Here is a 25,271-nt window from a genome sequence, read left to right as displayed (position 1 = left end):
CGAATTAACACGTTTATAAGAATCATAACAAATTTCGCAATTCTCATTCTGCATTAACACTTCACATGTTACAACCAAACACCACTACAATTAATTATCTGTTTGCGGAGGCAGAAGGTACACTTTTTGAGAACTTTAATACAACCGTAATCATCCGTTTCTTCCCTTTTTTATTTTTTACTTCACTGGATTTTCAAATTTTGAAATTACTACGTGACCACATTAGTGAGTCTTTCTTTTTTAAGTTTCAACAGTCTATAGTTTTTAATATCTCATCAAAACATTATTTCATTTTTCAAATGCATCAAAGTAATCTAGACTAATTAGCAAAGAGACGCGCAATCTTTAGCCGGAAAATTACAGCTGAAACTCCATTCTAAGTTTTTGTGGATTGGAAGTAGGTTCCAGACTAATGTCCAGGGCTAGAAAGTTTAATTACAACAGAAATCACAGCTACACCTCCACAACAAAAACGAGGATAACAATGACAGATTTCAGAATGAGAATCCCTCCGGTAGGTCTTGAAATTTGCTCGATAGAAAGCGCTTGTACTTTCTTAGGAGAGCTCCTCCTACAATAGTGTTTTATACAATAATCCAGTAAGAAATCTGCATTTCAAACTAAAAACCAAAGAAGGGTGAAAAAGAAGTGAGATAGAATTCACCTTTAGGTTCAAATGGTGGAATGTTCTTGGATAGGACTGATTCTATCAACTTAACAAGATCCTTACCTAGAATAGATCGTGAAATGATATCAAATGAAAATTTGTTAGCTCCTTTGGAGTAGATCTCTAAAGCCATAACTTGTACAACTTGTTGGTTTCTGCTTCTTAATACAACAAAAAGAATCTTTTAACTTCTGCTGATGACTAAGAGAAATGCACAATTTTGCAACTAAAATAGGAAGACTTGTGACTTTACAGAGCATTCTACAATAGTATCCAGCATCTCCCAAGTATCCGCAGTATTTTTCTGTATTCTAGAGGCAAAATGGGGAAAAAATTGTGTACATCTTCAATCCCGTCATCTTTTTTTTTTTTTTTTTTAAATAGTAAAACTGGTGTTCTTACAAAAGAAAATTCCATCCACACGAAATCCACGGTGGGGTAAAACCTAAGAATCTGAAGTCCAAATAGACAATTAATGCAGGCATTGTGTACATGGCCTGAAATATTGTCACTGAACAATGATTATTATTATTATTATTATTTTGTAGTTCACTGAGCAAAGAATTCTATCATTGCTACTGGTGAGACTTTTCAAATTCTACTCAATTTTTATTTATTTTTATTTACCTGTTGTCTGCTTTTCTCCTTCATTGACGTTAATTAGGAAGGATGAAATTTGATTGTCTTCCAACTGCAGCAACAATGTACAAAGACACAAGGAAATCGCATTAAGAAGTTACATAAAGTAAATAAATTTAATTTAACTTGGATAAGATGTACAGGCACAAGCATGTAAGATCTATTGACCTTGGACAGAAGAGCCTTTGAAAGTTCCAATGGGTCAAAAGGTGATGGGCCCTCGCTGTATGCTGGCACAAACTTCCCATTCTGATAGCCCGCCAGGAAATGATAAGCTGCCTGTCCGGGAGAGATCTTTGACACAGAAGGAACAACACCAGAACTGCTTCAACAAAAAGCAACGACAATCTTTAACAAGCACGGAAAAGGTTTTTTTTTATAAAATGAAACAATTAATCACCAGATTTTTATGAGCAAAATTTAGCAGAAAGATACAAGATAAATGCTCATAGACTACAGAAGGATAAGACGGAAAATAGGAAATTCATTTAAAAAGAAAAAAAAGGTTTAAAAAAGACAAAAAAAAAAAAAAAAAGAAAAAAAGAAGGAAAGTTGGCATGAAATGAAGCATTTAAACATCAGTTTTCTATGAGCAAATTTTAGCAGAAAGCTACAAGATAACTCATAGACTACATAAAGATATGAAGGAAATTTAATTAAAAAGAAAAAGAGTGAAATCATAGACAATGTGAAGCATTAAATTATATAATCACCACACCAATGGAAAGATCAATATCCTCCAAGGTACTCTCCGGCTTAAGTCTAAAGTTACTTGGGGATAAAAAAAAGAAAAAGCAGAAGACATAATTCAGACATCTAAAACACTACAGTAATTCTAAGCGGTTCAGAAACCAAACCGTACTGTACTTGAAGCTCACATGTTAAGCACCAGAGCCATGCCAAAGAAAATCAGGGAAGTTCCATACGGCTTCCTTCTCCCATTATGTTCAGACAAATTTCCAAAGAATTGGCTGTATGAAGTTTGTTTTCCAAAAGATCAGGAAAAATTTACAAGTGGGGGATTATAAAACTGATAAACAAAAGCAGATGGTTCAATACTTTTGCAGGTTAAATTCTCAGTGCTTGAGGGATCTGGTTCACATTGAGTGCTAAAAATGAAGAAGAGAAAATAGATTCAAATTTTATATTTTGGGTTTTTCATTTATTAGGACCTCTAAAAATCAAAACGCCTCTCAGCTGAAACTAAAACAACTAATTGGCTTGGCTGATGTGAAATTTTCACTTTTTCAGAACTCGAAAAGAAATATAACACGAGATTAAAAATTTCATGCTCTTTTATTTGATATCTCATACGTTCTAACCAAATGGGCTAAAGAATCTCCTAATCAAAAGCGTTTGAAGTTTTTCTCTAGGAAATTGAGTCCAAGAATCTGAGGCTGCTATGACAAAAGACTTCATCTCAGAGACACGCCAAGGATAAGTCCCAAATAGCGGCGCTGCCTACTTCTACATTAAAAAAACTGAACATGCCAACCATCCAACCAACTGCATGCCTTTGAGAAGTTAGTAGAAACAACATTTGAATTTCCATAGACAAAACTCGAACAATGATATGAGGACCAAACCAGCGCGGTTGTGAACTTGGCATCCAACTAAACATAATTTGAGAGGCATTTGTAATGTCGTCTACAAAAGACTAAACTAAAATCTAGTTAATAACCAACGGGCCAGTGGCCTAGAGGTATCAAGCCCTTACCTCCCATAGGAAGGTAAGGGGTTCAAGTCTCAGTGGAGGCATGTGTGTGTGAGTACCAACTAAGGAAAAAAAAATTATAGTCAATAAAATAAGAAAAGATCTCATTGTTAATGATTACTAATTCATTTACAGTGATAGAGGTTCACTACTGTACTTTTTGTTAATGAAAAATGGCAAATTTGAGGACACATATGAACGGGCTATTTTAATGTTCTCCTCCCTTCAAATAGCTCAAGGGCTCTAGTAAAGCAAGTAAATCCAGCATGTTCCACTGATTGTACCACACAAGAATGTTGGCTGGTAACCACCAGTTGGTTTCAACATATCACCAGCCACAGAAAACAACCTTGACCTATAGAATGATGGCTGGTTATTACTAAAGCGAATAGAAAAACGTCACCACAATAGCAAGGTGCAAAGAACAATTTGACCACCAAAGCCAATGAGGACTAACATACTTGAAAAGATTTAGGGTGACAGTAACTCAATTTTCTTACCTATCAGAAGAAACAAAAATAACAGCATCCGGCAATTTCAGTAGATGAGATCTTCCCAAGTTTCCAGTTTGAAATAAAGGTGAAACACCCTGAGAAGAAAGAATAACACCAGCATCCACCGAAACCAACAAATCTGAGCAGCTTTTAATGGTATCTTTTGGAGCAAACATAAGAATTACTGAATCGCCAGACACTAGAAGCCTGAAATTTGACTACCATGTGATGTGAATTCATGTTTCTGATAATTTTAACACAGTAAAAGGACACGAGACTTTTACCATAAGACAATTGAAATGCAAAAAGAAGACAAAAGGTTTCTACCTAGCAAATAGAGGGAGACCTCCCCGTGAAGATATAACAGGTCCAGACAAGGCAGCTAGAGCTTTTTTTGTTCCATTTGCATCAGCATAGGCTTTACCGCATAAAATGAGTGAAGAGTGCTCAACATCAGCGGCAACAAAACCATCATTTCCTTGAGCTCCAAGACCAAGAATATCCCCAGCATTTGAACTGCATGATAGCAAGTAACAATTCGGATGCCACAATTGAGCAAGTATCTACAATAAGTGGAGGTTTCAATTACCAACTTATTACTGAAGAATATAAGGTAAACATTAACCATAATGTATATTTCAACTGTCCTGTCTGTCATAATAAATCCTCAAAAATCATCCATACTGCCACTAAACTAAGTTTACAGAAAATTTAGACAATAATTATACAGAGTGATTCTTCAGTAAGACTATTACTACATTCCCTGTGAATGATGAGTACCATATCTGCAAGTTTGTTACACGTCACACTTTTTTTTTTTTTTTCTCTCCTTTTGGAATTCAATTACAAAGAAAAAGAGACATAATACCAAGTTGAAGACTCTAAACACAACCAAACCAAGAACAGAATACTGCAAGAATGAGAGAACAACAATAAGTGGCGGTTTCAAATACCGGCCTTAATAATGGTCATGGCACTATGTTAGGTTGCAGAACTGAGGCTGTTTTCCTTTTTTTTTTTGAGGGCCAGGGTGGAGGTGGGGGTGTGGGGTGTGTGTGTGTAGGGGGGGTTGCGTGCTGGCGTTGGTGGTAGTAAGGACATATGTTAATTACAGATGGAGTTTGGCATGACTGTTGTGGGGGTTTGGGTGATTGAAGTGATTCTTGTTCGGTTAAAGTGAGACAGAAGAAGTGACATATGGGGTAGCTGTTGATGGTGATGCAGCTGGAGGTGGCACTGAAATTCACGATGAGGGTATGTTTGACTTCAAAAAGGGCACGAAACCCAATATAAAGTAGCAAGATGACATAATCAAACTCTGTCTGGCATGGAGAGGGTAAGATGTTAACCAAAATTTAAAGGGTGAGCAGTCTAATTTCTCGATCTAGACAGGAAGCATATGTGGTTCTGTGATATCTTAGAAAAGCTAGGGGAAATAAGCCAAACAAAATAATACGAGAGGAGGGAAGAAGAGGTAGAACTGGCATCTGATATAGCACTTGATGCATACCTTGAAATTCTTAATTTTATGTTCTCTTCACTGAAAATTTTCCTTTACACCATTTTTCTCCAACCCTTCGGTGACAGTAATGTTAGAAATTATGCAAGCTCAATTATGATGATCCTAAACAAATGTAGCTTATGACTCATGCCATTATCCTTAAAATGGAGCAGACATAAGGCAAATATCCCTTGGAAAAGGATATTCATCAAATGCCAAATATAGTTTAGAAGCACAAAGTTTAATAAAGCCCAAGTGTCCAATCGACAAGTCTTAAATGATAGACCAGCTTACACCAAAATTATCACCTTTGGCATAAATGTTTTCTCCCCCAAGTACCTTTGGCATAAATTGCTTTACAAATTCAAGACATAGTCATAATATTTCTAAAAGTTAAGAAAATAAAACACAAATTAAAGGTACTAAGCCATGAGATGCATAAAGATTGGCAATACCTTATGGATGTAGCAACATAGACAGTCAAAGGACAGGAATCATGGGAAACAGCACGAGTAGAGGCTCGCCAAAGAACACTGGAAAGTGATAGTACAGCAGAAGGACTATCACTTATAATACGAACTTTTGCATCACATTTTTCTGATGTGCCAAGAGCTCCATCGTGAACGAAAATATCTGAGGTGGATGATATGTGTGTTGTAACCTGGGAATAAAAGATGGATGCATTACACATAGCCAGGTAGTGAGGATGAAAAAATGTCCCAAAGCAATCTTTTCAGTGACGGCAGTGTATTCACAAATTATCTACAAATGTTTAACCAACAGAAAAAGACAGACTAGTGATATATTCTTTCACTAATCTTTCCTCGGTAACCAAGTATAAGCTAGGCTAAATTCTAGTTGTATAACAGGTTAAAATATAAAAAATTAAGAAATTGTTACATATGGATCATTTTAAACAAATTAATTGCTTTAATAAACATTATCTTAGGAACCCAAAAAAATTAAGAAGAAGAAGAAGATTGATCAATATCTAAAGCCTTAGGGATTTTTATTTTTTCGGAGAGGAGGGAAAAAAAAAACTTTGATGATAATGGCATAACAACCAAAAAATGAAGAAATAAAGACATGATTTGTTAAGCTCCAAATCCGATCAAGGGACACTACAGAACTTTAAAATTTGAGCTATTCTTGAAGTGGAAAATTGTCCCTCCAAGGGGCACTTGAAAATAAAAATAAAAAGTCACATTAAGCTAATAAAAGAATAATCACTTCCCAAAACATCAGCTCCAATATCCACGTTTGCCTAAAAGTTGATGTCATGCACTATGGGAAATGCAAAAGATCAAGCCTTATTCTCGTTGCCTGTGCAGAGAGATTGAGAGAGAGAGAGAGAGAGAGAGAGAGAGCCTTATTTTCATTCTGTGTGCAGAGAGAGAGGAGAGCTTATTAACTCCAAGAGTAGAGACATACCTGCTTCAAAAGTTTACTAAATTGTGCCTTGGAAATTTCTGAAGATCCCCCAAGAACATTTCCTCTAACATGAACTGGAAGCCTTGACATGGTTTCTAAATAAATTCAAAAACAAAAAGGACAATCGTTTTGATACAACAAATATATAAAATTAGAAATTATTATGATGAAGCCACTACCTGCGACAGTTGCACCTTTCTGTTGGAGCTCAGAAGGCTTCAAATTTCGGAAAACTTTATCCTTCACAATTATACCTTTTCCAGCCAGAGCCCAGTTAAGACCATAAGAAATTCCGGGAGACTCCCTGAATATATGCATTAAACATAGCTCCTCTTAAAAAAAAAAAAAAAATGGTGTATGCTTGATAGTGTTACTTTTGGCATATTAATAAGGAATTATCGGTCCTCTACATTGAAATGAGAAGATACAGATCAAAAGTAAACTAAATTACTGAAAACCTACTTCATGATACGTGTATAATGGTATCTCTGTATCCTTGATGAGAACTTGGACTTGCTTTTCAGTGTTTATTACAAGCATGAATTTATTTTCTACTATATTTTTTGAAGACATCAAGTCATTAATCACCTAGGAGAGACAATTGTTTCAGCTTCCTCCTCAACAAATGGGATGGAAACTGCATGCTGCAGAATTCCACAAAGAGAATCTTGTCAAAATATGTGCCTAATACAATCAACTTAACTTTTCTATAGACCCAAACAGGAGACACAAGGCAATGAAATCATGCACTCGAGTCAACCATATAGAAAATTTAGCAGAAACCTTGAGTGGAAAGATCTATATTTATGTCTAAAGTTCTAAAAATATTATAAGAAGTGCATCACTATAAATTCATCTTGGGGATATGCCACACCCATACCCAATATTGTTGAAAGAATCAGTTTGACCACCCAAGATGCCAATGGCTCATAAGGTGATGACACAGCTTAAAACAATAGTTGAATGTGGTAGAAAATAAAGGAAGTGATAGGGAGAAGACGAACAGGGTGAACAATAGCTTTCGAAGTTTCTTCATCGGGTAAAACAATAATACGGTATTTGCAGTTTATATTGTGATCAAACTATCATCTTAGTCTGTCCATAATGACTTGTTTTTAGAATCCATTTTCTAGCTCAGTTATTTACAAATTTGTAATGCAGAACAGAGAACTTAAGCGACCATATCAGAAAGGACCTAGTTAAGCCAATCTCCTGAAATTTTGGCAATTTAGTCACACTATTAGGGAGAAATATGATCTTACTCAATTCCTAAAGAAACTAAATTTTTTGGGTTTCCTCAATAACTTGATGAAAACTCTTCAACAAAGAAGTCAGCTGTGTAGGATTCTTTATCTAGTCCTTTTGTGCCTATTGGGTTTCTTTTGGAAAAGTAAAAAATAAGTACCACTTGCCTCTTAAAACAACAAGTCCTGTCAAGTTTGAATAAGACCATTAAGTCATACTTTTAAACAGTTTTTACATCAATTCTAAATTTCTCAAACTTCTATTTACACCTTTCCAAATTAGAATTAAGATTTTAAAATTATAATTTTTTTTAACCCGAGACTAAATTTTTATTTTACAGACCCAAACATGTTTAAAATTTTCTTATTAGCAATCAAAATATTTTGTCATTTTATATATTTCAGTTGTTACATAATTAGTCTATTTCTTGTCAAAATATAAGAAATTTTTTTTTAAAAAAAATTGAATAAAATAATATTAATATCTTAGTGGTTTTTCTTGTGTTATTTTTTGAGCCAAAAAATTAAAAACATAGCAGAATTTTCTATACTAGAGACCCTCAATTGAATTGAAATTAAATTGTGAAAGATTGGTGATCAATTCATTGAAACTTTACAAGAACAGAAAAACAAAACACTCAAATTTTAAACAAAAATTACAGATAAAATAAAGTAAAAAATGCAAAATTATAATATAAATTGCCAAAGGTAAAACTGAAATTTTGAAAGATTTAACTAATGTGAAAACATTTATCAAAAAATGAGATTTTATTGTCTTATTGAAAGTTGGCAAGATCTATTACTAATATAGTTTTAACCAATTAAGAATAACAACAATGGCAATGAAAACAGAGAAGTACTTATAATATTTCTTAATCTGTCTTCCTTTAAAATCCATAAATTCCGAGTTGCCTAACAGAGTTCCAGTTACTCTCCAGCCTAACCATGAATATCATAAAATACAGAATCAAGTTTTAACCCTAATAGTAGAAGCTCATTCATTAAGAAACAATTCAAAGAATATGACAATAAATTTAATTCCCAACAACATATAATATTAATTAAAACCCTTTTTTAAGCCAGTACTCTTCATCTTTCTCTGCTCAAAAGATCTCTATTTGTCTAGAAAATGCTCCTTCTACACATCCCCTACAGTATTAAAATACTTCTTTGCCAAAGCTCTTTTTGGCAAATCTAAAGTAGTAAGAATGCAAGTGGCAGTATATCTCTGGGTATTGAGTTTTAATATGGGAGGAAGACGATTCAAATTGCCCATAAAAGTCTACTCCATAACCAGAGTTTACAGAAAATTCATACATTAGAAGTTGAGAATTGCTGATAAGCAACCATCCCTAGCTGATTTTCTATAACCCAACTAAATCAAAGACGACAGCATCTATATGTGACTGAAATATCATCATATAATTTACAAGAAGATTCAATCAATTGTATCCAAATCTCATTCACAATGATATAATCGAACAATGCAAAAATAAGATGAGTTCAATGAACAAAACTCTAAACTTTTCAGCATATATTTACAAGAAGATTGAATCAATTGCATCCAAATATCATTCCCATTGATATAATAGAACAATGCAAAAGAATAAGATGAGCTCAATGAACAAAAACGCTAAATAGCAAAACAAGAAAGTATCCGAATCAATAGTCAATGTATTTCAACCATCAAAGTGATGAAACCGAAAGGAACCTCCACATAGTCGAACGAAATCAGGAAACACGAAAGCAGCACAAGACTGAATATATGCAGCCACGTATAAATTTATGATTTTAGAGAGAGAGAGACTGACGCGTCGTGAAGAAAATGAAGAGGAAAGCAAAGAGCTGGTTGCAGAAGCAGCAGCTGCGATGGCGTGATTGGATGATGTCGAAGAAGATCCAACTAAAGAGCCCTTTGCCATTCGTTTGAGGAGAAGAAGGTTCCTCATCGTCTCTCTCTTCTCTCTCTCTACCTTTGAAGGCAAATGTTAAAAAGAGCTTGCCGCAATGGCGTGAGACACTCTTGTGCTGCTTTTTCGCGAAAACGTATTTAGATCTTTAAATTATTTTCTTATTGTTTTAAACGAACAAAATTAAAATTAAAATTAAAATTAAAATTAAAATTAAAATTAAAATTAATCAAAATTTAACTTTTCAAATACAGTAATTTATTTTTTCCTAAAATACTTTAAATTGAGATTCCATGAAATATTGTCGAGATTCAGAATTTATCCCAAACCCCAGTTTACTATTCACATAAATAAGAGCTTATTTTAAATTCAGTTGATTTTTTTCTATTCAAAATCTAAATATTTGATCCCAAACAAAGTGTAAATCATAGTAAAAATTCTTATTTTCTCATCCCCGTTTGACTTTTCCTCATTTTTCTTTTTTTTTTTTCTCAGTTTTCTATTATCATCAAATTGACAAAAATATGATAATTTTGTTTTTTCTCTTTTTCTCCCCTTACATATACTCCTTTCATTTCATATTAAAAATTTACTTGAGAAGACATGAGATAGTACTGTGTAATTATTAAAAAAATTACCTGAAGAGATTATATGAAGATTGAATTTAAAACTTCGAGAATGTGAGGCATAAGATTAACAATTAAAAATTGTGGTCCAAATCAAGATATGACTAGAACTTTCAAAATATTATATCAAAGTAGATAGGTAATAATATTAACCAGATTCTGTACAATTGATGACTTGAATAATGTGATAAAAATATATTTTCAGTTGTAACCAAAAAAAGAAAATTCTTAAACAGTAATTGGACCAATCTATCCTCATAAATAATTTATGCATAAAAATAAATAAATAAATAAAGGCATGAAATGCAAGTATGGTGTGCAAGAATGGAATGAAATGCAAATAGAAATGGGAATGCAATAGAATGCATTCTCATTCTATTGTTTGGTGGTAAATATGAAATGCTTAGGAATGGACTGATTCAATGTAATCTCTCCTCTTAATCTAATCACTTTGCATACCCATTTTTAGGGCATAATAAATTCTATAATGATATCGTGTAGAAATAGCGGTTGAAGAGTGACTATTTTTTTTTTACAAAAACATACTGCTCCAGTTGGTGGTGAGAAGTGATCGGTGGTGCTTGAAGCGGCGACCGGTGGTGGCTATTTGTTGTATCTAAAAATCCATCATTTATCTCTCTAAAATTTTCTTTCTTCAAATTTTATGGGGAAGCAAAAACAGAAGGATTACACGATTGAAAAATGCAAAATTGCACACCATATTAACATTAAACAGTGCAAAAAAGATGAAGGAGAAGGGAGGGAGAGAGTCGTAGGTTTGAAGTTAGGAAGCACACATATTTCTACGGAGGAGTACCTGAACACTCCTCAAACATTGGTTGGATACGTGTTCGACACTTCAAATGTGTCTATAAATAAAAATTAATTTTATTATTTCGGACAATTCAAATATAAAAATCATTACAATAATAACATAATTTCATTTTTTAATTTATTTCAGAATAATTCTTAGTATAGAAATTATAAATGAATTGAAGTTCCAATGTTCATTTTTTTCAAATTTGATGTGAGAGGAGAGAGTAAAATAGGACCTCGAAAAGATGACAGAGAATAAAAAGGCGCTCGAAAATCTTTAAAAAATGATAGACAGTAACGACAATAGCATTGCTATCAAACTCTCTTTTTATGTTTTATTTTAGACTGAATTTGTTTCATAAATGTAGTTGGCAACTTACCACACTTGATAATAACATCTCACTTTCACTTTTGTAACTTGATTTCTACTCAGACACTTTTATTTATAGACCATCACCTTTAGAATACTCCACCATAGTGGAAGATTCTGGAACTCAACTCCACTCAACAAAAACTATAGTCCATGTTATGTAGACTTTACAACATTCCACAATCTTTACACAATGTGAACAACTCTAGAACCCCATGGAGAATCCAACTCTACTAATGCAAACCCGTTCCAAACCCTGAACTATCCTATTATGATCTCATCAGTACAATCTATATGGCTGACTTGGTGATCCCCATCCATCCATTCTTTCTCTCCTCCTCCAGTGATAAACAGGTATTTTGGGCAAAATTTGTAAGATGCACACGGTCACTGAGACTCCTCTCGAGTCTGAGGGAGGCTGCTGCTTTTAGTTAAATCACAATTGCATTTTTAATGTTGCAGATATGTAGCAGCACACTCTAGTCTCTAAGGTTAATCAGGCCGTGGATGTCAACTCTCCATTCCAAGTCTTGTAATTTATAGCCAATCCACAGCGGCAGGTTATACTGGCCACATGGTAAGGTTTGTGACAGAAGAAAACAGCGACTTTGGACACTAATCCAGACTCGGCAATTCCCACTGAAAATCAAAGGTACCAGCTAGCCAATCCCCAAAACTTTAAAACAGGCATCGGCAAATACATCATTATTGTATACGCTTTCATATATAAAAGATTCTTCTTTTTAGATCTGATGGAATACTCCAGGAATATGTTTTCTACAACAGGGCTTGAGCAAAAATAGTAAATTACAAAAAGTAGTGCAAGTAGTCCAAACCAAGGGAGACTATACACCAACTAATAAATGAAAAAAAAAAAAAAATAGAAGACGGGTATAAGCAATCAGGATGTGCTATGCCTGGGATGGAACAGCTGAACCATTCGTGATTGCCAACCCCTTCACTTTCTTATATGCAACGTCCTTGGATTTCTGTGATTTCCGTTTCTTTGAAGAGGCCTTCTCTTTCAGCTCTCCAAGAATCTGTTTTTGCTCCGTAGCAGTGGCTTCTACCATTGGCTCCTCACCCGTATTTTGCATATTAGATAGTGTCACAGCTTTTTCTTTTGACACTTCTGCATCCATCTCCGGATCAATAACGGACATTCCTGTTAGCGTATAGTCCAACAGAAATGTGCTTCTCTCCAGCCTGTCTATCCTACTGAAATGCCTCTGGGAATACGGGATAAGGCCTTCAAGGAGTTCTCCAATGCCTCTTATCTGAAACACCATTAGATACCGGCTGCATTAATTTTACAATCCACTAATTCCACTTTCAGAGCTAATACTTATAAACAACAACAACAACAACAACGACAACAACAACAACAACAATAATAATAATAAAACATTTTCAGGGCTAACATAACTCACTCAATAAACTTGAAAGGGATAAGTGGGAGGGGGGATAAATTGTCAGTTCTCTGATGAAAGCCTAAAGTAACATAAGATTTATACCTATAAACAATTTGACCATATCAACGATATATTCATCCTGGAGCATTATTTGATTATTTCTACTCAGTGAACAAGCACCGAAGCACTAACAGCCCTGTGTCACAAAAATTATTTGTCTAGATGCCATTTCATGTGAAAGTCCATAAAATAAAAACCAAGTGCGCCAGGAGATGCCAATTTTATTACTGAGCTGGAAGAATTAGATGCTTTTAATCATGCAACAATCTACAGCTGATCAGGCAGGTATAGGGTGCCCAATAAACAAGCTGTAAGGGATCTGCCTTGCTATGGGTTATACAAGGAAATCTGCATTTTTTTATAAGTAGAAGGAAATCTGCATTTGATATCTCATAGCAGTCATTTAATGATAGCCAATGTAAAATTTCAGATCAGACAGCCATAAAAATCCATCCAAATTTCCTGAACATGGAATTTCAAATGTAGGTCCCAACAGAGCCATAAAAATCCATCCATTTTATGGAATTTCAAATGTAGGTTGTAACAGAGGTAGTCCACCAAATCCCAACTAATAAAAATCGAGAATGTTTGATGCTCATAGTATGCCCTGCGTGGTCTCTTCTAAGTAACTGAAAAATGAATTATGAACCTGAGGAGTCAGAAATGAATAATACCTCAATAATCTCTGTTGGAGGAAGGATACTGAAAACCCGGAAAAGCACTAACTGTGCAACATGACAAAGCTTTGGTTTTGTATTCCATTCTCGAATGTATTCAAAAAGTAGATGAAATTCTTCCTTGCCAAGAGCATGAAGGGCTTTCTCTATCTTATCTTCAGCCTGTCCCTTCCTGTGGAGGATTTTCACTCAGGTAAAACCGTAAAAGTAATGGTGTAGAAATGAGATATGCAGAGATATTACAAACCTGCAAAGTTCAGCGAACAGCTCAAAAAGTTTATGAGGTCTGCGAAGCTCAAACGCAATTTGGATTGCTCTAGTGTAGTCAGCATCTGATACAGCATTTTCTAGTTCTTGACCTCTTAAAACCCCTTCCTCCTGCATCAGCAAGACACTAATCTTATCATACACTTGCTATTAGTATGAAATTGGTAAAAGATAATAGCAACCCAAAAAATTTGTGGAGATATTGGACCCAAGTAAATGTAGTCCCGGTGTATGCAGAAACAAATGGCTAAAACTAGTACGCACCGTGCTAGAGGTCTGATGGATATTATGCATCTACATTTATGTAATTATTATACACAAATAATTTATGCAAAAATACGTGAAGTTTGTACATTCAGCCACTGTGCAAATAACCCAAAAAAGAATATCAATCAGTTCATAGCTAAAAAAGCAGCTTAAGGATGCATCCAAAACCTAAAGGAGTCCCAGCTAATGCTAATGAAGCCTAAAATCCCCAGCCCAAGGCAAGATGATTAGGCATTTTTATGGGACTATGGAGTATGGACATAATCTTGACTACAATGACCAAAGGTTAACCTACTATGTATATAGGAAAATATATGTCGCTCAATTAAATGCCTAGTAGAAGTTCTATAAATTTTTGTCTTGCAATGGATTAACAATGGGCAATCATTGGGACCAAACAAAAATGTCTTGGCATGCTTGGTGTCTCGGATTGCACAAATAAAGGACCAAAAATAGGCAAGGAACTAAAGTAATAGGTGAAATGCCTCACCTCTTTACGAAAAGCTTCCTCTTTATCAATAGCAGTGGAGTCATGCCACAAATTGATAATAGCATCACTCCCACCAGTTGCAAGCATTTCTGTCTTCTTGCTGACAGCCAAGGCCCAAACCTGCAGACCAATATCTAGTGAGCACGACAAGAGGACAAGAAAATTTTAATGGGAGTACAAAATCACAGTAAGTGATGCCATATCAGTATCACTATCCTAAAGAAATTCCAAATTTTCAATAAAAGACAAGAAAATTTTAATGGGAGTACAAAATCACAGTAATTGATGCCATATCAGTATCATTATCCTAAAGAAATTCCAAATTTTCAAAAAAAAAAAAAAAGAAAAAAAAAGAGAAAGAAATATATAAATATTACGAGGCGGTAAGAAATATTTTACATGTTTAACAGGGAAAATATTACGAGTAGGAAGTCAAATTTATTAAGAAAACATTTGGAGCTAAATGGCCACGACAGAAGGTGGCATCATATCAATTAGTGAAAGTAAGTAACAATCTAAAAGTACACATACTAGATTGGAAATCTAAGACCAAAAAGAGGTCCATTTGTGCAGAAAATAACATATAGTAAGACATTCTTCTTTGCTAGAGTTCAAACCATGCAAAAACAACAAATAATATCCATGGTACGCTAGTCTGCAGAGATATGCCAATATGTTTGGACTTTGGAAACCCATGGAATTGGCCATGCCTCAAAAGTCACATGACTCACATCTATTGATTATTTTAATCCTCTTTATGCTCATTTGCCAAATCGTAGCAGCATATAAATTCTTTGTTTGCAATTTTTTTCAATATTCATCAGTATCATAGTAATTGCTGGAAGTCAAGTAATCACGATTGCTAGTATGTGGTTCTTTGCAATTGAACAAGATAGTAAAATCCATATGAGATGGAAAAACCAAGTTGATTAGACACCATTCCAAATCAGTATAATACACAAAACCAGGACGTGTAAAAAGAAATCTAGACAATCATTCTCCAAATATCCAAAACAAGACCTACAGAATGTATCAAGTAGAGTTTTTCAACACCTTGTCCTCATGTCGATCATAAGTTGCAACGCATTCATTAGTTTTAACAGTCCAAAGCTTCACCAAACCATCAGCACCTAAAATTGAAACCATTTTTTTGGTAATTGTTAAAACAAAACAATAAGAAGGACCAGAATTTTCACACATTGAGATGGCCCCATTACCGCAAGAGATAATCTGGGTCCCACGAGTAAGAAATGATGCTCGATATACACTTGAGGTGTGCCCTTCAAATGTTTTTAAACATGAACCATCAGATATAGCCCATATCTTTATTGTTTTGTCTCCAGATGCTGTTATAACACATTGATCAACTGGAGAAAACTCTACAGACCAAATTCCCCTTTTGTGACCTTTTAGTACAACCACAGATACTAGATCTGGAAGCCTCCAAACACAAGCAGTGCGATCCTGATCATAGAGAGAGGGGAAAGATATTGTTGGAGCAACTTTAAGAAAGAAAAACAAGCAGTCATCAAGAAATTTACACCCTTCTCTATCTTTTCACTTTTCCTCTATTCAATAAAAAGCTATCTGAATGAAATCAAAAGGCAAAAAGTGACAATAACATGTTAAAGCAATGCCATGTAACTTACTAACCTGGGAACCACTACAAACAAAACTATCATTGGGTGAAATAGCTACAGAATTTATATCCTTATCGTGGGCTGCTACAACTGCTTTTGCTTTCAACTTAGTAGGCAGATCAGAATAATCCGAGAGAGCATCCATACTCCACACCTTCAGGGTACGATCACTACACATGACAATACATGTGAGTTTAAACACACACACATGCTAAAGTAAATAGTTTGTCAAAATAATGGTGGAAGAGAGATAGAAAGCTACTAATTTCCAATCCCAGAATCATGTTACACTTAAGATCACACATTCAAAAAGTGAGCAGTACAACATACAGCTATTGTTTGCACCGACTAATACATACACAACTAAAATATATAATAATTAAGGCTCTGTTTGTTTTGGCGTAAAAGTATCTTCTGGTGTTTGATTGACTATTAATTACAAGGAAAATATATTCCTGTAAAACATTTTCATAAAATGTCCCAAAAAATGACTTATCTTTTAAATATCCGTGTCATTTTTGGAACTCGGTGAGTCTCGACTCCCAACCCTCTCCTAAAACCAATACACCGACAGAAAGAGGAGAGAGAATAAAAAGCAGGCAATTGAACTTTAAACTGTTGCAATGACTTGTATGACGGTCTAGGGGGAGAATTCAGGTAGGTCTTATATTGCCCTAATTGTCTTGTATTACAAATTCATCTTGTGTGATTTTTTTTCATTTTTATACACTTCACATACATGTATTTGTAATTTTGCATGTGTGTATATGCATACTGGGGGTCTTGAATTTTTGAAGATAATGTTTCTTTCTCAAATAACCACAAGGGATAATTCCATAAAAATGGAGTTTTGTGAGTCAAAAGACAAAAGAATGGAGTCAAAATTAAGTTTTCTAAATTAATGGAATTTTCTCAAAGTATGATGTGGACATGGAAATTTAATTTATATCATCTTTTTATTTCCAAAATACCCTTCTATTACTGTTATGGATCTCTGCCTCTACATCGCCGGTGCTTGAATGCCTCGAGCTTTTTTCTTTTCTTTGGATGAAAGGCCCTCTCTCCATGTAGGGAATAACTTTTAATGGTGACCAAAGGCCCGCAAGACTAGAAGTCTCAATTGTTCCGGAGCAACATTAAAAAAAAAAAGAAAAAAAGAAAAAAAAAAAAGCCTATTTCATCATCAATCTCTCTCACCCCTAAACCAGCCCCTTCTGAATGTGTTCATCTGTAATGGCAAAAACAATTCTTTCTTTTTGATTGGTCATCTATTTCTTTCACCCACCTAACTAGCAAACCCATTTAAAAAAAAAAAAAAAAATAGCAAGTCCATTTAGAAAAGTGCAAATGACCAGAAGTTTTGGATGAATTTCTCAGGTTTGTTGGCTATTCGTTTGGGAAGAAGGGTTGCCATATATGGGTTTCTCTCTCTAGATATGAGGGGTAGTAACAAAATTTCATAACAACAATAGAAGGGTATTTTGGAAATAAATATGTAATGTACATTAAATTTCCATGTCCACGTCAGATTTTGAGAAAATTCCATTAATATAGAAATTTTAATTTTGACTCCATTCTTTTGTCCTTTGACCTCCAAAATTCCATTTTTATAGAATTATCCCTAACCACAATGGCAAGTCAATGATTGAAATGAAAATTTTCTACAATATTTCAGTTTTTTTACGTAAAAATATTTTTCATAAACCAGACATCTAATTTTTTTCTCAAAAATATTTTCAGGATTGAAGCCAAACACTGGAAAATAAGATGAAAAAAATCATTTTACATGTAAAAAGTTTTTCATTAAAAATATTTTACACGGAAAATGTTTTATTTCAAATCAAATGGAGCCTAAATGCAGAATCAATTGGTATCATCCAAATCAAGAGTATTAAGAAAGAGAAAAGTCAATAATTGCCATGAATAATAAAGGTGTTCCATGATCAAACGGTCCTCACAAACATGTCCTCCAACGTTACACTAACCATCAAGACCCAAAAATGGAGACTCAACTTTGAGGTGGATTGTGGCAGGGGAACAGATGCCTAGATCTGGCCAAGAATGAAACTAAAAAGCAATCTTTAATGTATTAAATTAACCCTTAGATTTTTAAAGACAGTTTATTTAAATAAAAATGGTAAGCACCTGTGATTCATCTAGAGATTGGTACAAACAGTAAATATTCCCTCTCAGCCGAGAAAAATCTATTATGGGCACTTATTGGTTATTAGTTTTATAAGCCCATGAAGAACAGAAGGAATCAAATATCACAATCCACATGCACAATCATAGAAGCCTCATCATTTAAAAAAATTCAAACCGCACAGGCACAGTGTAGTGAAAGGTAACTACAAATTACTGGGCAAGTCCTTACCTACTGCCGCTAACAAAAAAATTATGCCGTTTCTTTGGAAATGCAACGGCTCCAACAGCTCCCATATGCCCTACACCAATTCCAATGCAACATCTTCTTTCGGATTCCCATAATCTAACCTATGAAGAAAATTGAATTAACGACACAGACATCAACTCCATGTTAAACTGAACAAGACAGAAGTCATGATACATTCATACTGACACCATACTGTGAACAAAGAACCCAAAAAAATGGCACCCTTCCTAATTTAAAATTACTTTCAAATTTAAAAAAAAAAAAAAAAAAATGAGATGTTGCAGGTTGTTGTTTCACTGAATTCTACAAATCTATTACTTCAGTTCCCAATTAAGATTATTAGCCAAGTTTGCTTTCCAAATTGTATTCAACTATTTTTAACTTGAAGTAGCCAAAATGCTACCAAAATGACCGACCCATCACATTACAGATAAAAAAAAGAAAAAAAAAGTGGGAAAAAGAAAGAAGCAATACCAACCACTAACAACTCCACAAGAAGAAGAACTTACAGTGTTGTCCTTGCTTCCAGTAACAAGAAGTGTTCTTCCAGGGCTTAGTTCACAGGTATCAAGGCACAAAACAATCTCAGTATGACCTGCCAATACATAGGAACATGACATGGATGCTAGGTCATACACTCTTACCTGCATATGTGCAAAAATAGAATAAAAGTTAAGAACTGAAACCAACAGATTTACAACCAGATTCTTTCACACAAACACTATGCATGTAATTTATATGAATACCTAGCCAGGGCCATGATGTCTGCTACCTATGCTATCCATGCACGACATTTCAATTCTGTAAGTGTTACTTGGGTATTCATATACTGTAGAAGTGTCTATTTTAAAGCTAAGATCATCCTAATAACAATACAGAATGCAGAGGGTTTACACATTATTTTAGGTTGTTAACTAAAAAATGATAATAAAAAGGTTTTCTTTTTTCTTTTTTTTCTTTTTTTTTTTCTGCTCTTCTAAGTATGAAAAGAAGAGTTTACTATTTGTATAACCAATGTGTCTCTTTTGATAAAAATAACATTGAATATCATAAATAAGTTAATAAAACGAAATTTCCAAGTTGAGATTTTTTTTTATCTTTTTCGTCTTCCCCCTAGCAAGGAAAGTGGGTAGAAATAAAACTCCAAAGCCTGTATTCAGGTACTACAACTGGACATACAACACATATGCAGAAAGAAAGGACTGACCCTCCCTTAGGAGATGACAACTGCCATAAATCATCATTATCACAGGAATTTGGCAATGTCATTTGAAATTAGCCTGCAGTTTCAAGGAAACCAAGCCCATTAAGGAAAGTGATTATCTATATAAAGTTTTTGTACTGTTGATTCCTAAATGCAATGTCTCTTCCCTTTTGCCACATATCGGTAGTAGTAGAGCAGGACTGTAGGAGTGATTTGTAAAACATAAGCCATAGATGTACCAGTTGCTTAATACTAAAATACACACATATTTGATCATAAAGAAGGTTAAGAAACCAGATGATAACCTTATGGAAGATGAAAACTTTAAGCAACTTACCTGTTCAACACTAGTAGCAACAGCAAGAAATTGTTCCTCCTCACCCAAAAACTTCATATCTACAATCTCTTCATTGTATCCTACAAGCCTTTTGCCTAGGTTTAACTTCAAATAATCTTCAGTGTATTCCATAGGGGAATAAAAGAGAAACTGTTGGTCAGCTGTGACACAGAGCAATCCTTGACCTAAGGGCAACATAATAGCAGCAGTGAAGCCTCTTCTCGACTCTTCCTTGTCTGAGCAAACAGTAACATGTGAAGACTGCTGCTCAAAAAGACAAACTGCACTGTTGCAGCATCAAAATACAAAAATTAGTACACACAAACTGCATTCTAAATAGAATGAAAAGGAAGCACAAGAGAAAGGATCCCTAAGGGCTCCCAAAATTTATATATTTCCAGTAGTTAAAAAACTCGTGTTCTTACCCTTCAGAGTTCCATATCCGTACAAGCCCACGTTCACCAACTGTAATAAAATCAATTGCTGGTGAATCACTTCTTTTCTTCCAATGCTGCTGTTTGTACAAGCCCAGAGATGAAGCAAAAGGAGATGAAGAACAGATCACACACACAGATTCAAGCCCCTCATATGTTGGTATTGTACTCTTGAACCCATAGTGATGAAGGTCCCACAAGTTTACAACCTGAAATTAATGTATAGATTATGTTGTCAATCAATCAAGTCATGCGATAGATCCCATTACTATATGCACGCTCAAGTAACGACTACATTAAGAAACAGCAATCAGAAGGTGAATAATTACCAAACATGGGTTCTAATGAGTAATGGAAACATGTAAGATGGTGGTCCCAGGGGAATTGAATTAGGGTGGATACTGAGAGAGCCTTGTGTGTGTGTGTGTGAGAGAGAGAGAGAGAGAGAGAGCTGAAGGAATCCTAAGGTCACGTCTTCCTTATTAGTGCTAGTTTCACTTTACAGAAAAAGTTCTACTTTCTTCTTGTTAACAAAGACGTTTTGATGCTTTTTGGAGAAGAGTTAAAAACCTATTGAATGAGTATTAATCAATAATTTCTCTTTAAAATGATGAGGTCAACTCCTATCTGTAGAAAGGATACACGTGCGAATAAGAGGTGCTCAAACTAACATGACAGTCCAATGGATCACTGCTACTGTGATCAAACGATCTAATGGCATGTTGCCACATGACAATGGGAGTGGTCCAATAAAAATTCTGCCACGTATTAAAGGTGACAACCAATGGGAAGCTGCTACATTGCTAGGGATATCCTTTCAGATGTCAAATGGTGTCTCCCTCTTGACAGGCAGATGCCTAGACAACAAGAGATCAATTTGACAAACCCCAGGCTTCGATCACAAAGCCAAAGATTATAGAATTCCACGTGGACCATGGTGCAGCTCATAGGTCACTTCACAGCCGCAGACTAAGCTTGAAGAGCTCCCTAGGTATTGCTCTTGACCTAGGCAGACAAAAGATGCGTCATGCTTCAGTGCATGCTAAGGTGGCCTTTGAAAGGATAAGGAAAAGGTGGAGATCATTTGGAGACATCTGATACACAATCAGAGAGTACACAGCTGAATCACATGGAAATACATTATTGCACAGCTGGGGGGTGAACGACATGAGCCGATTAGGCTGACCAATCCCAACAGTCGAAGAAGTGCACAATGGTGGAGAAAACTATTCTTCTGTTGCTAATTCACTGACGTCCAACATATTGCACATGAGCTGGCCAGCCACGGGCCTGAGATGATTGAATTAATATGAAGACTCAACAAACATCATATTGTGAGAAGGCTAGGTATCTAGTGGATAAGTCCACATGTCAACTGCAAATTGGAGAATAGTTCCCTTGGAAATTGTGGTGTGTCAAACGAGTGACACATCAGCCTTTGTGGTGATGTCACATGGCTAAATGAAAGTGAGATGTGAACTGCCACCTTGTAGGATCAAATAGCCACACTAAGCTCAACAAAAATCTTTCAAATGGAGTAATCACAAGAATATTCTTGGAATGAAGGACAAAGATACGTAAATATGGTAACATGATTACTTTGACCTGCTTGATTGGGGTGAACAAGGTTATACTGAGATATATTGGAATTTTCAACCATATTATCAAGCAAGACAATAAAAAGTTGAGACATGCCTGATCTCTTCCAGCACTAACTAAGGTCCATCCATCTTCAGATACTGCCATGGAAGTCACGGCAGAAAAGTGTTTCTCAAGTGTTGCAATGCACTTTTTTGTTGCAAGATCCCAAACTCGCACAGTGGCATCATCACTTCCAGAAAAAAGCTAGAAAAACAAAGAAAACTGGTCAGACTGTTTGTAATTAGTATAATTAAGCTTCTCCAAGAAAGATGAATACTATTGAGAACATCAACTAATGAAAAAATCAGTCACAACAGCAACAATCATCATATTTAGAATGAGCTACCTCCTATAGCTCAGCCAACCAAAATTAACAACAAAACATGATATAATTATACAAAGCTTCGTTCAGAATTAGCAACTCCATATACAAAGCTGACATATAACAGTTGAATTATATTTATTTATTTAATCAACATGTTCATAAACCATGTCCTTTAAAGCACCATTAAGAATATCAAACCATTGCCTTGGATATTTCATTCTATGTAATGCCCGTCTTAGTTAATTAACTTCCTCTTTATTGCCAAAAAACAAGAATCCAAAACAACCATAACATACAACTCCTTCTGAAGATATCCACGTGGGCATGCAATTTAGACGGCTAATTTATCAAAGTATAACAAGGGTAAAGCAGCAAGGGATGATGGCGCTTTGATATAAATCATCTTCAAAACCTAGGTAGATGACACATGCCAATACATCATGTAGCCCCTGTAAAACTATCTTTAGCTATAGAAAAGTATGGCACAATGATATTAGTACTTCAAATGTAATTCGAATTAAATTGAAAAGGCCTCAATGATGATCCACAGCTACATTTTCATGCAAAATTTCTACAATAATCCTTATTGGCAGCTTGGAAGGATGATGAGCAGATTAGTAATGGAAATAGGGAAGAACTTTAAATGCCCAAGTTATTTTTTCCAGTTACATATTTTCCCAAGTTTGTACTATGTGGTGTATTTTTAACACAACCACCCCTACTTGCCACATATCACATATGTAAGATATTCAATTCTATGAACATGACTATGGACTGTAGGTCCTCTAATGAAACGCTATAACACATATAAATTCATGTGTGTGTATTCATTTATCACAGCTTCTAGTGTGCCATCTAAAACAAAAGAGCAAAAAAATTAAATAAATAGTAACAGGTAGTTTTAAAACAAAAACTTACAATTAGTCGATTTGGGTCAGGATGGAACATAATACTAGTCACCACCCCCTTGTGACCTTTGAAGTAATGCGTGCAGAAGCCGCCATCCACGTCCCACACGAGCACTTTCCTATCAGCCCCTGCAGTTGCCAGCAACCCACCGGACGCGTCACAAGCCATGCCCATCACAGGGCCTTCATGTCCCTACAAATAATAGCTTCACTCATCAATTAATTTGTCAAGGAAACAAACAAACCCAATACTGCATTTTTTTCTGTTAGTTTCAAAAAAATGTTTGGGGGGATTTGACGTTACCTTCCAAGAACGCAAGCATTTTAATGAAGAGAGGTCCCAAACCCTAATTTGCCGAGAGTGGCTGGAAGAGAAAAGGAAGTTGTCACTAGGGCTTAGAGCAAGGGCTGTAACGGGCTCCGAATCGCCTTCAATAGTGGACTTAATGGAAGCGTTGGAAGAATCGACGATCTTGATGGTGTCATCACAGGCGCAGACAATGAAAGATCCGTCGGAAGAGACGGCGAAGGGTCCTCCGGTGTAGAATTGTTGCAGGGATTGAACGCAGCCATAGTTCCTTTTCAAGGCAAGAGACGCCATTTTTGTTCTATCTATCAGTAATCCGTATGTATGTGAATCAATTCGACTCCCAAACTAAGGACAGAGCATAAAATTGTAGAAATAAAAACTACTCGATATAGCTAGGGTAGGTCCGACAACTGCAGCTCCTTGTTCAAATAACCAGAGCTGCGTCTAGGGTTTTAGCCTCCTCTAGCTTTAACACAGGGTTTAGGGTTTTAAGAAGTTATATTGAGCTACTAGTTAGTGGACGAGCACTTTAACTACCAAGTTACTAAAACGATATAATTTTCATTTTTAGAGTGTTATTTGGCATTTTTAAATTACTAGGAATTTTTTTTAAATATATATATCACCAATGAGTCCTTTCATTTTTTGAAAAATGCCAAATAACACAATTTTTCTAGTTTATGATTGTCCCCCATATATGTTACTATGCAAATAACATCCTATTTCTAAATGATTTTTTTAATCAAATACATATTAATTAAACTATCAATAATATGTGTACAACATGCTTTAAAATTTAAATAATTCTTGATCCAATTATAATTTAAATTTAATTTATCAAGTCGAATGTAGATCAAAATTTTATTCATTAACATGAGCACCATGTATAACATCCTCATTAATAAAAAGAATGCTATCAAACACTTGCATAAACATGGGTGCAATTTTATGTGCATCAACTTGGGCAATAACATTCTTAACCAAATTTGAGCTTTCTTTTTAAGTTTGAGACAAATATTTTTTGTACTGCATTTATAAAAAAAATTAGGATAAATTTGTTGAGGTTTGGACAAATTATATATTGGTAGATCATTTACCATTTATTATTTTAACTTTCTTTAACATTTGGTGCGAGTTCTCGAATTTTTTTTTTTTTTGACAAATCTTTATAAAATAATAAATTTGCCCCTTCTACTATACAATAGAATATATTATTATAATATAAGCGCAACTTTTTATACTAAAAGTTACATTTCAACAAAGGTGAATGAAATTAGGAAATATCAAAATATGTCTATTTGTGTGTAATTTGCTCAAAGAGAATTTAATATAATTTGTCCAAAAATAATAAACTCTCAATTCAAAAAAAAAAAAAAAAAATTGATTCAAGTTTTCATTTGCGGGGTTAGTCAAGTAAGTTTGAAGTTGGTAATTTTGATACAGATGTTTTCATATTTGATTTAATTGCCAAATTTTTTGTAAAATACTAATAGGG

General features: G+C 34.7%; 2 protein-coding genes across 6 annotated transcripts; both read right to left on the bottom strand.

The window, feature by feature from the left end:
* Positions 1–262: 262 nt before the first annotated feature.
* LOC132312891 (uncharacterized) lies at positions 263–9,722 on the bottom strand. 5 transcript variants are annotated; one of them, XM_059811453.1, is made up of 11 exons: positions 9,502–9,722; positions 7,035–7,090; positions 6,626–6,776; positions 6,447–6,541; positions 5,471–5,676; positions 3,842–4,030; positions 3,521–3,721; positions 1,475–1,628; positions 1,295–1,358; positions 665–742; positions 263–571 (listed from the first exon to the last, which is right to left on the bottom strand). In XM_059811453.1, exons 3-11 carry the CDS (start codon positions 6,762–6,764, stop codon positions 495–497), a joined length of 1,203 nt encoding a protein of 400 aa, XP_059667436.1. In that variant the 5' UTR covers positions 6,765–6,776; positions 7,035–7,090; positions 9,502–9,722; the 3' UTR covers positions 263–494. The 5 variants fall into 5 exon arrangements, with proteins under 5 accessions (XP_059667436.1, XP_059667433.1, XP_059667434.1 ...); XM_059811450.1 differs by having other exon boundaries at positions 6,626–6,750; XM_059811451.1 differs by having other exon boundaries at positions 665–730; positions 6,626–6,750.
* A 2,556-nt stretch (positions 9,723–12,278) lies between these two features.
* On the bottom strand, positions 12,279–24,282 carry LOC132312890 (protein TORMOZ EMBRYO DEFECTIVE). The gene is made up of 14 exons (XM_059811449.1): positions 23,771–24,282; positions 23,477–23,659; positions 22,288–22,437; positions 20,584–20,801; positions 20,159–20,444; positions 19,127–19,261; positions 18,600–18,718; positions 16,239–16,395; positions 15,803–16,049; positions 15,639–15,715; positions 14,586–14,705; positions 13,809–13,939; positions 13,559–13,733; positions 12,279–12,689 (listed from the first exon to the last, which is right to left on the bottom strand). Exons 1-14 carry the CDS (start codon positions 24,065–24,067, stop codon positions 12,324–12,326), a joined length of 2,661 nt encoding a protein of 886 aa, XP_059667432.1. The 5' UTR covers positions 24,068–24,282; the 3' UTR covers positions 12,279–12,323.
* Between the last annotated feature and the right edge of the window lie 989 nt (positions 24,283–25,271).

The sequence above is a fragment of the Cornus florida genome, unplaced genomic scaffold (assembly GCF_030987335.1).
Source record: "Cornus florida cultivar Cherokee Brave unplaced genomic scaffold, ASM3098733v1 CherokeeBrave_3.0.0_Hap2_Chr06, whole genome shotgun sequence".
NCBI lineage: Eukaryota > Viridiplantae > Streptophyta > Magnoliopsida > Cornales > Cornaceae > Cornus > Cornus florida.
Note: the sequence above shows the minus strand (reverse complement) of the source record. Positions and strands in the feature narration are given on the sequence as shown.

What these genes read in the sequence shown, in the direction of transcription:
- LOC132312891 (XM_059811450.1), bottom strand. Translation starts at nt 9,639, where the DNA reads ATGAGGAACCTTCTTCTCCTCAAACGAATGGCAAAGGGCTCTTTAGTT. An exon ending in ATTTTTGTTTCTTCTGATAG is followed by an intron (nt 1,629 to 3,520) that starts GTAAGAAAATTG and finishes TTGTTGAAGCAG; the next exon opens with TTCTGGTGTTGTTCCTTCTG. An exon ending in TCCACCATTTGAACCTAAAG is followed by an intron (nt 572 to 664) that starts GTGAATTCTATC and finishes ACACTATTGTAG; the next exon opens with GAGGAGCTCTCCTAAGAAAG.
- LOC132312890 (XM_059811449.1), bottom strand. Translation starts at nt 24,067, where the DNA reads ATGGCGTCTCTTGCCTTGAAAAGGAACTATGGCTGCGTTCAATCCCTG. An exon ending in AATGCTTGCGTTCTTGGAAG is followed by an intron (nt 23,660 to 23,770) that starts GTAACGTCAAAT and finishes TATTATTTGTAG; the next exon opens with GGACATGAAGGCCCTGTGAT. An exon ending in AGGAAGCTTTTCGTAAAGAG is followed by an intron (nt 13,940 to 14,585) that starts GTGAGGCATTTC and finishes TTGCTGATGCAG; the next exon opens with GAGGAAGGGGTTTTAAGAGG.